The sequence below is a fragment of the Coturnix japonica genome, chromosome 11 (genome assembly GCF_054131305.1).
Source record: "Coturnix japonica strain WE chromosome 11, WE-NBRP24, whole genome shotgun sequence".
Classification (NCBI taxonomy): domain Eukaryota; kingdom Metazoa; phylum Chordata; class Aves; order Galliformes; family Phasianidae; genus Coturnix; species Coturnix japonica.
In genome coordinates this window covers 1,511,170-1,526,589 of record NC_140673.1, presented here as the reverse complement: position 1 = coordinate 1,526,589, position 15,420 = coordinate 1,511,170, and the positions used below count along the sequence as shown (strand labels likewise).

Here is a 15,420-nt window from a genome sequence, read left to right as displayed (position 1 = left end):
AGAACCTGGTACCTGATGTTTTATGCAGGCACAGAATGCACAGGACAGCACCAGGGTCCTGAACAGAGCCCAGTCCTTGCATGCACACTGCAGGGAGAGCTGCCCTCTGCCACACCATGAGGACGTATGCCTTCTTCCACAAGGAGCCAAAAATGATCCAACAGAGAAGGAATTCTCCCCCAAAAATACTTTTCCTTCCTAACTACCTTTGTATTCATAGCAAAAAACCCACAAAATTCTTATACTACCCTATACGTTACATGACACAGCATTTATTAGGAAATCCTGATAAAATTTTGCCTTATGTTAGATTCGGAGTAAATAAATTAAGAAAATTATTTAAGTTTAAAAGAAATTATCTGGGAAACTCTTTACTTTCCTGGTCCCCAACGCTGCAGGCAGCATTCAGTGGTTATCAGAGAAAGCCAATGATCTATCTGTTTAAATCCCTGAATCCTGACATCAATTAGTATGCTTCAGCCCCAACAAGGGTTTCACAGAACACATACTGCAGGCTCTGAACAGGCAATCCATACCACTCCTACCAACCCCATGTGAGGACGCCAGGTGTGAGAGCATGCTTATTTTGGTACTGGTGCCAACATATACAAGCAAGCTGCTCACAGCATCGGCTCCATTCACTGCACGTCCCCAAGCCCCAGCAGGATATACAAGCCAGCCATGTTCCTAGCACTCTGAAAAAATCCAAGCAAAGCGCGTTAATAAGCAAATAAATAACAATGTTAAATCCTGCATTGGACTTTATAGAGGTAGTCTGGAGTGTCACAATAGTTCCTCCTGCACTTATAACACATAAGAAGAGGCCTAACATTTGGCTCAAAGCTCTACAATATCTTCAAATGAAAGGCAATTGTTTTAAGGATCAAACATTACAATACATGATATTCAGAAAACAATTTGGTGAGAGAAGAGCCTACAAATAAACTTCCCCCACAAATCCTTAACAGGTCAACATTCATATGCCTATTGCTGTTTTCAAATAAACAGCAGCTAGAATACAAGCTCCAGGCTTGGAACACATGGGCAGGGATTTTACACTACAGATGCTGTTTTAAATCCCTTCACATTCCTTCCATCTCTGGTAGCTGCCATGGTATGGAAAACAGAAACTTTATAAGAGATGTACATTTGAAAATCTGGACATTTTCATACACATTTACTCTGCACCTATTTAACCACAGCTGCTGCTTCTCTCCCAGCATTACATCAAAAGTACTTCAGAAGCAAACCCATGGACACCCTTTGCCTTCCCTATCTGTGAAGAACCAAACTACAAATGGCCCTCTGTCACACGCTGCAACATTTAATTACTCCAAACTCTCTGTTCTGAATTAAGTGTTGGCAAGGTTGGAACTCAATTAAAACGCAATTTGTCCTGGCATCAAGCTGTAGTATGGGCCTGTGCAGCTTTCTGAATAAATGAGGTACAGAAGAGCATCCTACACAAAAATACTAAACGCCAAATGGATGCCAGCTACAAAGTGGGATCTAACTATTGCTTTTGGAGCAGAGGAAAGGAAGGAGAGAACCAGACTTAACAATTTGTACCTCAGAAGCAACAGGGCTTTCCTCCCCACTTGAGATGTGTGTTTCCATACTGGCAGCAGGCAGCTGTCAGGACAAATGCACACTTAAGTATGATATCAAGAATGGACAGGAAACAGCTCACGACAGGACTGCACACTTGGCCTGGGAATAAAGCAAAGTCTATTTGGAAAGGACTGGAAAATTTACTTCAAGAGCATAAGAAAAACGTAACCGGGCAGGGAAAGCATGTCAGCCTGCCAGCCACTCACAAACACTGAAATCATGGGCAATAATATGTAAGGCATACAGACACAAAGCCATAGCAGTATGTGTGGCAGTTGCTTTCAAAATTCAGCCAATTTCCTGCAGCTTGGCTTGTCACTCCAAATGTTCTTCTACCAGGGACCTGAACGGTGGCCTGTGCTGTTCAGCTGACGAAGCTGTCTGATGGTGGTAACCTGCCTGATGAGCCCCAGAACTCAGCCATGAGGGTAAGCAACTTCATTGTAGAAAAGTAAACTTTTGAACATGGATATCCAACCTTTTGCCTTACCTAAGCTACCGTGAGTGAAGAGGAATTGCCCTGGGCAGCATTTAAGATATATAGTACAGTAAATGTTTATAGCATAATGTATTTTTATGCTTTAATAAAAGAATATATAAAAAGAGAGCCCATAGAACATGTGGGCTATTTTACATTGTTTTTGTGAAACTAACGCATCAGTCTGGTTGACTGGAAGGGGTTGCCATTGTCAGTAGGTTCTCAAGGTGTTTGTCTGAAATTTTGATGAACACATGCTACCAAAAAGTGATGACATAAATCACGTGTGACAGTGAACTGCGGGATATTTTTCTCTGTTAAGAGTGGTCTTATGGAAGTCTATGTTGTAGGTTCAGCTGGGACAGAATTTTTTTCTTCACAGTGCCTGGTATGACGATATATTTTGGTTTTAGGAAAAAAAACCCCACTGATGTCTATAGTTACTGCTAAGCAGTGCAGCATCGAGCCAAGACTGTTCCAGTTTCTTATCTCATACTAACAGAGTGCTGGAATGGGACAAATTAGGATGCCTGACTACTGGCCAGAGGGATATTCCATATCGTATGACATATGTGGAAAGGGTTTTGAGGGGGCTGGTAGTTCTTTCTTTCACTCACTAGGGGCTAGTTGGGCATTGGTCTGTGGGTGGTGAGCAATTGCATGTGCATCACTATTAATATACATTCATAACTATTACCCTGTTCCTTTTCTCTTTAGTTTTATCTCAATCCACAAGTTCTATTTTTATTTTCCCCCCAATTCTCTTCTCCATTCCACTAGAAATGGGAGAAATGAGCAAATGACTGCGTGGTGCTTAGCTACGTCCAGGTTAAACCACAACAGTCTAGTAGAGAGATATGATCAGATCTGAATATCTGACTGCTACTCCATACACTGCATTTGAAAACTGGCAAGTAATATTTTTACACCAACTGAAAATGGAGTCACAAATATATTTTTTAAATGATTATTTTTGGCACTCTTGAAATCTCAAATTCCTAAAACAAACAAAAACAGAAAGCAAGGCTGCATATTCTTCACTGTTCACAGGACCATCTTTAGCTAATGTATCAAAACACATGAAATTGTTTGCCATGACTTGAGTTAGCGCTCGACTACACCCTCCCAATGCCCTTGATTCAGTTAAGACAGTGGAAACTGCACACTGATGTTTGGTCACTGCTGAGCAACGGGTGCCTGCCCAGGGCCAGGGTGCTACTTGGTGGGAAGAGCCGCTGACATGATGGCGCAAGGCAAGGAGCAGCTGCAGTAGGGGCTGGGCTAATCCACATACAGTCAACCAATGGGACATGCCTGGCTTGACCCATTAAGGCTTTGGTTAACTTCAATGCCATTAGATTGGAAAAGCAAAAAGGAATGACAAATGGAAAAACAAAACTTCTGTGCCACCTAAAATTTTGGTAACTTGGCAATTCCTCATTACACTGCTAACATAAGGGACAATAAGAAATTTAACAGCTTTCCTTTATTCATCAAGAATGTTTTGGTTTCTCATAAATTATTGATAATAACAAAAACAACAAACAGCTAGTGCTAGGTAAGTGCAGTATTTTTTTAACTGGGATTTTCTATCTGTTTTACTTCTAAAAGGAGACAGCAAAAGGGGAAAGACTGAAAGTAGTTAACACAGAGACATTCTGATGAAAATAACTAGATATCTTAGCAGTCTCAGTAAAGAAAGAATTTTCTAAATTTCCTAAGTAGTGATCAAGAACAAGACATTTCAATTCCTCAAGAAAGGTCAAGGAAACAGTTTCTCTGCATCTGCTCAATTGTTTTTAAATCAACAGGACTGTTTTTATGTTAGTTAACTGCAAAACATCCAACTCAGAGATAAGATCAGATACAGCAACACTTTACCACATTACTGAAAAGATCTCTAAAAAATTATACTTTAAAATTAAAACGGTTTAGATGAGAAATTAATAAACCAGTGCTTTCCAAACAAGTAAACATATTAGAAATTCCTCTTAGGTACTGAAGTTACTTAAGTAACTTCAGGTTACTTACTGAAGTATGTAACAGATATTTGCATACCTTACATTGTAATAGCATAAACACCGGAACACTGTGTCTAAAAGTATTTGCTGTAAGCCATTTTTTGTGAGCATTTCTGAAGTTGGCATATGAGCAAACTATTTTTTTTTAACGTACCGCTTAAAAATAACACCAGCCAACCAGAAAGATCTACAAAAATTCACAGAAGAGTAAACACACTTCTGATGTTGAAAAGCATTTCATATCTAAATGCAACTTGGTCAGAAACCACAAAAGCAGTAAGGTTCCATGTAAAATTCCCTAATGAGGCATCCAGACCCTCGAATCAGAAGTTACATTCAGTCAAGTGACACTGCTGGTTTACATAAACACCTTCAGACACCCTTAAACGCTGCTGATAAAGCCTTCAAAAGGTTAAGAAAGCTGTCTGTTTCTAGTATTCCAATCAGTATGTTAAGGGGAAGATCAGTAAGAAATAAAACGATATTTCAGAAGACTAGTCATAACAAGCTGCAAGCACTTCCAATCTTCTACTGGCACACACTTTGAGTTTAACAGGCGATAAGTTAAACATATCCTCAATGCATAAAGAGGAGGGAAGTGATACAGCTTCAATACATATGTATTTTCCAGTACACACACCCCCAGCAGCCTTTTCTTGTGACTTGTTCTGCATTTCTTAGAACAAAATTCCCAAAGAACTGATTATCTATGATAAACACTTAAACTTTTCTACTCTCCAGACATGAAGGGCCTAAGTATCTTCCAGTGGAATCATCGGAAAAACTTTTAAAAGTGATTGAAAACTTGGCACAAACTTGGAAACCCTGAGTCGCATAAATTCTTCTGTTGCCTCAAAGAACTACTTGAAAACTAAGAAAATATTTCAAGGATCAGGATCCACAACAGGCCCCCCTGTAAGCTGGTTCCAAATAATATCTAACACAATTACCACACAGTACACAACACAAGCATAAACCAGAACTGAAAACATGCAGAAATACTACCCAATGCAATTAAAAATGATTTATATATTTTATTTATATGAAATGACTTACAAACCTATACCACTGCTTTGGAATAAATGAAGGTTTATTCCTAACCCTAAACGGGGTTATCCCTAGATGTAAGTCCATGACATGGCAGCACAGGCCCCGAGAAGAAAAAAAGAGGAAGAGTTTTGTCAAGCGACCTGGCCGGCCCCAGGCCACATGCTCTGGGAAAGGGGGAAGGGCAGATAGCATGCAGACAGCTTCAACAGAGAGAAAACAATCTGAGGAAGAATGGGAATTTACCACGTAACCAAATCAAACAAAACGAGAGAGACAAGAGTATGCAAAGTACGAGGCAAACCATAACCGTGTGAGGGAAGTATGTGCTTTTCTTTGTGCCAAACCACAACAGGATGCCAACAGATTTTTATTCCTACTCTTCCTGCCTTTGTCATTTTATAAATAACTTAGTACATTTGCTTTGAAACATCCAGAAAAACACTCAGGTAATCTCCAACAATGCTGAGAGCAATAGATGAGGTGCTGATTTTTGTTACTGCTGCACACCTAACAAACGTTTCATGGCTTCACAAGTAGACATACAAACTTTGGAGATTTAATAGTCTTTATTTGTTGTTAATCCATATAACACACGTGAGCACGTATGATGCCCCTCAGATAGAGACCTGAAGTGGAAGGGAGCCATTTCACATTCACTTTTTAAGTAGTAAGTCTCAAGAAGTTACTGATACAACAAGAGCTTCCAGGATCCGCTACATTTGAGAGAAAGCTACTAAGTAATGTTTTGTTTACATGGAGACAGGTTACATACAGATGCTAGCCATACTAGTTATTGCCTTCATTGTAATGCTGAAGTACTGTCCAACACTTATGACATGCAGCACATTGCCATGTAATTTCTATTCTGCTGTTAATGTAATTATAGGAAGAAACAAAGATAAAAATCTGTATTGCAGGAAAGTCTCAAAGGCAGGGTAAGATGCACAGAGCTATTCCCTTTCTAGCTGCTTGTTTGTTTTTTTTATAATATCTGTATTTGTCACAAGCATGTTCAAGTCAGGAGGTCTGGATAGGCATAGTAGTGTCGCAGAATCACAGAATGACCCAGGTTGGAAGGGACCTCAAGGATCATGTAGTTCCAACCCCCCTGCCTAGCAGGGCCACCAAACATACACCTTTACTAGATCAGGTTGCCCAGAGCCCTGTCCAACCTGGTCTTGAACACCTCCAAGGACGGGGCATCCACAACCTCCCTGGGCAGCCTGTTCCAGGACCTAACCACTCTCCTAGTAAAGAACTTCCCCCTAACATCCAACCTAAATCTTCCCTCCTTCAACTTAAAACCATTTCCCCTAGTCCTGCTATTGTCAGCCCTTTCGAAGAGTTTACTCCCCTCCTGGGAGTAAGTTCCCTTCAGGTATTGAAAGGCTGCAATGAGGTCACCCCGCAACCTTCTCTTCTCTAGGCTGAACAAACCCAACTCCCAGTTGGGTTTATAGTTACTTATCACAAGAAGAGTGACTGTGCTTTTCTAACTGTTTTTAACAATCACAAAACATGAACTCCTAATGCGTTTGCACTTTCAACACAACTTATTTTTAAACATTCCAAACATTCACAAAAGTTTTTTTCTTATTTTTTTCAGATAGCAAGGAATAGAAGCTACCATGATTTATCACTAAATCTGTACTGCCTCCAAATTCTCAAGTTAAAACTTTTTCACTACTTTTTCTCCATTTGCTTCATTTTCTGTAATTGCACCAATCATTGTAAGGTACTATTAAAGAAAAAAAAAAAGAAAAAGAAAGAAAGAAATACACATTAAGTGCAGTATTAGAAGGGCTGAGCAATTCGGGTAAAATGAACCGCCTCACTTTCACAAGCTTCAGAATTTTTGTTTTGATATTCTGTTATAAATATATATGTAACTACCATGACCTAAAAGCACAGCTTCCGACTCTTACTGGAAAACCTACTCAGAAAACTCAAAGATTAAAACAGATTATGCAATGTACGCCTTCTGAATTTCTTGCCCCACTACGCCACCTACTGCAACTCTACAGAACAAACTCAGAGCAAGCTTTTCAAAATTGAAACATTTAAAGAAAACTACTTTTATTTACAGAATTAATAAGTGTACAGTAGTAGAAAAGAAAAAGATTATTTAAAATTACTTCATAAACATTACTGAGTCTCAGTGTAATCATGTGGAATAAAAAATAGATTCCTCATTTCAACAAAGTTAAAGGACCTAAATCATGTTTGCCTCAAGTATTTTTCTAATCAAAATGCACATTTTCTGAAAAAGAGATTTCTTTGACATAATTACAGATCTTATTATTTTAAAGAGTTCTTCCCCAATGGGAAATATAGAAGATAGGTCACTTCCAGTAAAAGAAAAAAAAAACAACAACCAAACAACTAAGTGTTAAAAACATGTATGTAATACAAAAATAATGGTCTCAAAGCATGAAGTTCACATTAAATCTCATCCACCACACACACAAATTGATACCAAAGGGTTTCTTGCAAGAATATTAGGACAGGTCTGAAAAGAAGTAAGTTTAGGAGTAAGATGTGCTACTAAGACAATTTCTTAAGAGAAAAACAAACACTGACTCTACTAACATCTAATCAGAAATGTGTGTACTACTGCAAACATCAGAAACAAAAATAAACTTATTACCACCAAGCTTCTCTAACTCAAATATCTACATGTATTTTCCTGTTTCCACTTTTATAACATGTAGACACTTTATCTTTCAAGGAATCTAAATATTTCTCAGAATAGTTTTGTTCCATATTGCTGTATTGTACAGACAATCTCAGACTTTCTACTTAGGCCTCATGTTTACGTGAATACACTACTTCATACTTTGTATGCTTGTACCTCAATGCTCGTTTCAGACTTGCAGAATGCGTATTTTACTGAAAGATTTTAATTAAAGAAATATTCTTTTGGCCATAATTAAAAACAAAAAGGCAACAAACTTCTCACATGGTGAAAAGGAAAGCAAATATCTGCATGATTCTATCATCATTTTAATTGGAGGGGAAAGAAAAAATAAATACTCTTGCAATTTCTGAGAAAGAAGATCTCAAGTACCAAGTGACAAAGCTCTACATCTTTGCTACAGACTAAGTGCAGAAAAGCTCAGACTGCACACTATAAAAAGGAGATAACTGTACTTCCACTCCAGACAGTCATGATGTGATAATTAACATCTTACAGGAACACTGTAAAGAGCACTGCTAAGCACTGATAATGAAAGTTAGTTCAGAAGTTCACTACTCCATAATTTAAGAACAGATTAAAAAAAAAAAAAAAACTTCTTAAAAAAAAAATGCTTTTTGGATGATTCCTAGCAAAGGTGTTATCTACAACAGATAAGTATACATCAGTGCTTACTTAAAAGGTAGATTGTTGACGTACCAATTGCTTGGATGCAATTTGATAGTCTTCTGACCTACTTGCATTGGCAGCATGCAAAAAAAGCATGAGAAGTGAGACGTATGATTTGAGAAAACTATTTCCAGCCTCTCTGATTCACAGCTTAAGGATGCTCACTGCAGCATCTGTAACTTCAATCACAATTACAAATCAGTTCTTATAAACACCCTTTACAGTATATACACAGGAAATGGAGAGAACAGAAGAGTCAAGAGAACTTAAAGCATTCTTCTGTAGCTGTTCCTGCTGGTGACTAAACTGCTATGAAATGAGGACTATGTGAAGAATGCACGAGAAATACCTTAATCCTCCTGCAGCTCCATATTTATTATTCAGCACATGCACACACACAAAAAAAAGGAAAGAAAAAAAAAAAAGGAAAAAAAAAAAAAAAAAAAGGAGGAAGAAGAAACAGAGAGGGAAAACTATCCTGCCAAGAAGGAAAAAAAAAAAAAAAAAAAGGGAGGAAGAAGGAACAGAGAGGGGAAAACTATCCTGCCAAAACAGAGTTCAGCTGATTATCACTGCAGGTTTTGACTCATTAAGAATACTCTAGTATTAAGTAACAATGAAATCTCAAAATCCCATTTCAACATTAGAAATATACTAAATTCTAGCAGGCCTCATGTTTGAATGTTCTAAATTACTCTCAGCTCTTGCCATCAGAGCTAATGCAGCATTTAAGCATGTCACAGTTGCTGTAACACTATAAGCAATTCCCAGTGGCTTGTCATCAAAATACTGGAAAACAAGTTCCAAGTCATAAAAGAAAAAATCCACTACAAGAAATCTGGTTGTCTACCAAGAGTTAATTATTCTTTCGTTACCAATAAATTGCTCTAGATAAATGTAATAATGAGATGTTACTGAAAATTATGAAACTAAGCATGCACATTTAACTTCTAGTTTGGCACCAACAGTTAAGTGACTTTTACAACTACATGCCTTATTCTCACTAGATCTTATGGCTAGCTGAAATTCTTACCTACAAATTCCTTCAAGAATGTAATTCACAGCTGCTAAGAGTTTTTGCAGTCCTGAAAAAGCCTCTTGAAATGAAGACTTTGCAATTACTGTGTTGGACTCTAACTTCTGGAAAATTTCAAGCCTAGTATTACAAAAACAAGGATGAAACAAAGAAAAATAGTTAATAAAAATCATTGTCATTTGTATGCACTGCATTTTGACTATTATTAATAAAACAAGACCAAATGTCAATATATACTATAACCATGTCAGGTAAAGTAGCCTAAGAATAAATACTAAGACAACTATGTCCTACTTCTCTGCTTAAAATTTTCTTGGCAACTCTCTGACTTTTACTTAAACAGATTTATCATTAAACTTTACTTGACAATGAAAACATCTCTTCAATGTAACTTGAGAAGAACTCAGCAAACCTCCCAGAAGAGGATGTTTAGGCTGAAGGAGCAAAGTAAATTGCTTTCTATGTACTTCTTCAAGCTTCTTTGTTTTCCATATTTAATAGAACAGGATTGACACCTTTCCTTCAGCGGTTGCAATGGGACCACAAGCTGCATTGCACTCATGAAGAATAAACTCCACAGTATATATTCAGATTATTTAAAATAACATGCATAGTGTTTCAATGATTTTTCAAACAGTGTTCAAAAATAACAAAAACAGTGGCAAAACTTCTACATGGAGGGGCTTTTCTTTCATGCAATTTTGAGTTTACATGAGAAATGAAATTAATAAGCAGACTCTGCATTTGTGCACTTCACCTTTAAGTTGAAGAAATTTGCTTAAAAGGAAAACTATTTCCAATCAACTAAGATTTAAAAAATAATTAAAACAAACAAACAAACAAAAAAACCCCAGCTTTTGCATAGGCTAGTACCCTTCTGTGGGGTTTGAAAAGGAAATCACCAAAGGAAAACATAGAGCTTAATGCCTCTTTTTATGGGAAAAGATTAAGTTTTCATGGATGTCTCCCACTTGTGCATCTTATGAGATCTTCAACACTATTCTCATAAGTTACTCATTCTAAACACAATCAGGAAAAGGAACAGCAGGCTATACAAATCAGTGACTGCATCTATATAACAATTCTTTTGCTCCTCACTTCACAACTGACAAGTTGTGTGATGCTTTCATAAATCTCAATTAATTACTAATAACTTCTTCTCTAAAATGAGAAAAACCAAGCAGTTCCTATGGTATTTTTGAATGGAAATCATGTGAAGTTACATTTAACTTCAAAATTTCTTTAGTACACCATACCTGTACAAATTCATCTTATTCCATACACCTTCAAGGACTGACCAGATCTCCTGGTGCCTGTTTTCTTGAGCAACCTGTATGGTTGCAGGTATCCTTTTCTCTTCACAGTTTTGAAGATTTGGTATTGTTGCTTCCATCCTTTCGCATGGAGAACTTTTTGAAAGAACCGTGATGTCTTCAGATAAATTCTGCTCACTGTCTGACTTTACCTTATAAAAGTTTAGCAAGCAAATACTGAATGCATTTAATTTCCTAACTTAAGGAAACTTGAAAACTTTTATCTGCTTTAGGTTGCCTTTGTTGTTGTTCTTGTTGTTAAGGTGATGCTCAAAAAAGCAAGGCATATCTTTTCAAATTTTAACAGTCCTTATAGTCTCTGTGTCTAACGCACCTCTCAGCCTTTTACCAAGGCTTTCTTCTATAATTGTAGACCAGGAAACTGAAGCAAAGGTTAAATCCTACATCAAGGCTTCACAGATAAGTTAAAATAAACTACAGCGCTCTCTTACTTGCACATGGAAAGACAACTCTGCTCTGCCTCCCATGGATGATGGCACACTCCTCTGGAATAGCATAAAGTACTCATATATCAGCAGCAAATTAACACAGGAAATATATCCAGGTTAAACTGATGTGACACAAACAAGTCTGTAAAATGACATTCCCTTGTGAAGTCAAAAGTCAGATAAGGTCAGGAGGAAACAAGTTTTCAGACAGAAAGGCTCCTTAATGTGGCACTGATCACAGAATAGTGGTTAACTGCAACGCACAGAATTTAAGAGTGCAGCAGAGAACCAAAACTTGCAAGCACAAGATACTGGATCATCCTTCCCCTCCTTGATCATCATCTTCTTCCTTTCTCTTTCAGCCTTTTCCAAAAGTTAAAATAACTTTTTACAGGTATTCTGACCTGTACTCTTTTTCCATGTGAAAAAAGATCTCCCCTCCCCAGTGACCCTCACCCAGGGTCACTATTCCATTTTTACGCCATTACACTTAGAACTAACAATCATCACAAACCAAGACACTGGAATTTCTTCCACAGTACTCAGAGATGAACTGCATACTTTTCAGAGCACAAAAGGTATCAGAACAATCTCTACTACCACAAAGTACATGGTATAAAAAAAAGTCCTTTCTACATATGTAGGACTACAGGAATACAGCTACTGAGACAAAGAAAGATGAAATGATAAAGGAATAATAATACAGGATAAGTATAAAATGTATATCCTTAACTTTAATCCCTAAGGCCATTTATAACAGTTACAAATGCAATATAAAACTAAGTTGCTTTTCCTGGAGGCAACTAGGTAATGTTTTTGAGTCACATTCCAAATACTAACACACTTATATTAGAAAAAAAAGTCTACCAAGCATACATGTAGTGATACATATTTGCTACAAGAAAATAGAAGTTAAATTTGGGTGTTTATTAATCTAGACAACAACCTAGCAATGTTTTCTGCAATATTTTTTTAAAATTCTGTGAATAATTTAAAAATGTAAGCCAAGTTTATAATACAAACACAGAGTAACTTCAAGAACAGATTAGGAGAATTAATAATAAAACACCTCTTACCTCTGTAAATGTTTGGTATAGCTTATTCACTTCCTCAAAAGCCCGGGGCAATACTCCATCATAGTCAGACCTCAGACTGAAAGCATGCAATAATTTCTTGGTTTCCTGAAGCAAGATAACAGCTGTTGTGGTGTCTAGTGCCTTACCTGACATTTAGAAATTAACATGGAAATTGAAAAATAATTAGAAGTTAAGCACTGTTAGTCTTAGGAGGCAAGTTTAATACTCAAATACCTGAATTTACTAAGGTGCATATAAGGCCTTGAAAAATGTTTCAGAAACATCAGATAAAGCAGCCTCAAGAGAAATACAAACAACTGGGTGTAGGGCTAAGACTTCTGCATCTTAACTAAGTCTTCCCAACTATCCATAATCTGGCAAGAGGCTCAAGTGGTATATCTAACATAATACTATGGAACAGCAATATCCCAGAGGGTCTGTATCTGTTAAACTCCAGTTCTTAAACACTAAATACATACACTAAATAAATATACTTATACTAAATAAGTACACTTTACTCCTCCACAAATTATTTATCAAATGCAGATGATTTGGCAACAAGGAACGACTGGATGTTGTGTTGAGGGACATGGTTTAGTGGGAGCTATTGGTAATAGGTGAACGGTTGGACTGGATGATCTTTTAGGTCTTTTCCAACCTTGGTGATTCTATGATAAAACACAGAGGGAAACAAAAGGAAGATTATCTGCTTCTTAAAAATAGTCAAAAGATTTCTGTGACCATTACTATAAACATTCTTTAAAATGTTTTTCCATTGATTTTGGTTACTATTTAATCACATAGAGTAAGTGCCCAGCCAAGACTCTACTTCTTTAACTGAAAATTAACTTTCTTAGAGATTCTCACCTGTACAAAAGTGATTATAGATAAATTCAACAGTTGCAAGTAAGCTCCTTGGCACAACATAACCAAAAACAGCCACCCAATGTTTTTTGTAACACTGTAGTAAGTTTGCTAATGTCCATGGTGGTTTCAAATATAGTATCTGAAAGATAACACATCTCAAAAGTCAAACAAATATGTCCAGCCCTATTCTTCAATAACATTATTTGTACTTGCTGAATCAGAATTCCAATGATTTCTCAGAAATAAAGTTATACTCATATTTAACAAACTGAACAAAGTTATCTATTTAAAAATTTTGATTAAGCAACATCATTGGATAGGCAAAAACATCCATGAAGAAGTATCCAGTGTGCAATAATAACCTTTCAACATTTGCATCATTTTTTATTCTCCTTTTCTCAAATACTCAAAACACCCTTGAGTAATCTCTTAATGCATTACATATGTACAAAAGCCAGAACAACTGTAAATACGCTGTTGATTATCTGCAACTATTAAAAAGAATAAACAGACTTTTCATAGCTGTGTCTATTATATTACAATTAATTTGTATATATATATGTATATATATACATATATACATACACACACATATATAAATATACATATATGGAGAGAGAGAGAGAATAGTTTGAAAATATGTTGCACCCGAGTACTTATTTTATGCTGACAGTATTTTTGAAAAAGTGAGTGCTTGGAGGTTAACATCCCTATAATTCTGTATCTGCAATGTAATGTGTGAATAATTATATTCACATGGTATATCAAAACACTCTGATGGGAGACAAATGCTTTCAACAAGTGTAACATTGCATAAAATATTATATATAATATAAATTATATAAAAGTAATTTAATATTTTATTGAAGGATATATTTTATAATGCAGAGATTTAACCACACTTAGAAAAGTCTAAGTGTAATGAAATTAATACAAAGAGTTTGGAAAATTCACACTGCATAGCCACATAGCCAGAATTTCTACTACCACATCATTATTACTGCAGGAATTACTGGTCAAATAAAATAACCTTGTTATAAAATGAAATTCTAAAATCAAACATCCATGTTAAGCAAACTGTTATGTTAATAAATTACATGACTTAGCTGTTTAGTTTAGCACAGGTACTGAAATCATGGAAGGATTAAACCTGTTAATACTTGAAATACAAAAAAAGGGGACATATGAAATTACCTCCATCCATAGGTTTCCAAATGCAATTTTCATTTCAGTCTCCAAAATACAAGATAAAGCTTCTCCTAGATTCCTTTCAAGATCTGGAATTATATTCAGAAATTGGGAAGTAAGATGAGTACCAGCTCTTTCTGTTTTCTGGAAAGTAAGATGAACATCACTTCCTTTCGTTTCCTGGAATTCTGTGTCTGTAAAGACAATGGGAATAAAAGGTACTAATTGCAACAGCTTCTATAGAAGCAAATATAGTGCACAAATCACTTGTTCCCGTAAATAAAAAACAGAATGCATTTTATGTTACAAAGCAGATAAGGTACATGTAATCACTTGTACTATGGATAGTTTTTATTTATGAGCAACTAAACAAGAAAAATCTAATTTCCCCAGAGTACTGTTCATTTGTGATATCAAACTCCACTTATTTTTTATTAAATATCTTAGATTATATACAGGCAGTGGGGTTATTAGCAAGTATGAGAAGATCACTTCTGGCTTTATTTGCATCTTTTGAAACATTAACAAGTAACCCAAGAATCTAGCCATACTGTTTGGGATGCACATGAAGCTAATAATAGAAAATGTAAAAGTATGTCCTCAGTATACAAGGTTTTACAACTAAGCAAGAATAGGACCCAAAGTGGTTCAACTGGAAACGCTGGTTTCCAGTCCTATAACATACGACATAGTATAAATGACTATGAACAAAGGTAATTCATGCTGCATTTTGTTTTGTTTTTCTGTAAAAAGAAAATGTATCATGTGAATTTCCTCACATCGTAAGAGACAGATGTTTTAATAAAGGTCTCAGACTTTCAGGGAGCTGTTTACCTTTGAAAACAGAAAACTTATCCAAAACAAAACAGCAGTACCGAGGATTCAAACCCTATAAAAATTGAGGCTATAGTAACTATTTTCCCTCTCCTACACTGATTACTAAGTCTCAAAAGCCAGTCTATGTTTA

General features: G+C 36.2%; 1 protein-coding gene across 18 annotated transcripts in view; it reads right to left on the bottom strand.

Annotated features, from left to right (window-relative positions):
• The window catches only part of SWT1 (SWT1 RNA endoribonuclease homolog), a 39,737-nt gene that overhangs the window by 9,849 nt on the left and 14,468 nt on the right, over positions 1 to 15,420 (bottom strand). For 4 of the 18 annotated variants that reach the window (XR_014932520.1, XM_015869851.3, XM_085510810.1 and 1 more), the window contains 5 exons: positions 14,460 to 14,647; positions 13,266 to 13,404; positions 12,399 to 12,544; positions 10,817 to 11,025; positions 9,558 to 9,680 (listed from right to left, as the gene is read on the bottom strand). Coding sequence is in view for 9 of the 18 variants with exons in the window: in XM_015869851.3 (XP_015725337.1) it covers positions 9,558 to 9,680; positions 10,817 to 11,025; positions 12,399 to 12,544; positions 13,266 to 13,404; positions 14,460 to 14,647 (805 nt within the window). In the remaining 9 variants the exon portion in view is untranslated. Of the gene's footprint in view, positions 1 to 1,569; positions 1,711 to 8,660; positions 8,698 to 9,557; positions 9,681 to 10,816; positions 11,026 to 12,398; positions 12,545 to 13,265; positions 13,405 to 14,459; positions 14,648 to 15,420 lie in introns of those variants that run through there. The other 14 variants (XM_015869849.3, XM_015869850.3, XR_014932513.1 and 11 more) reach the window with 13 other exon arrangements.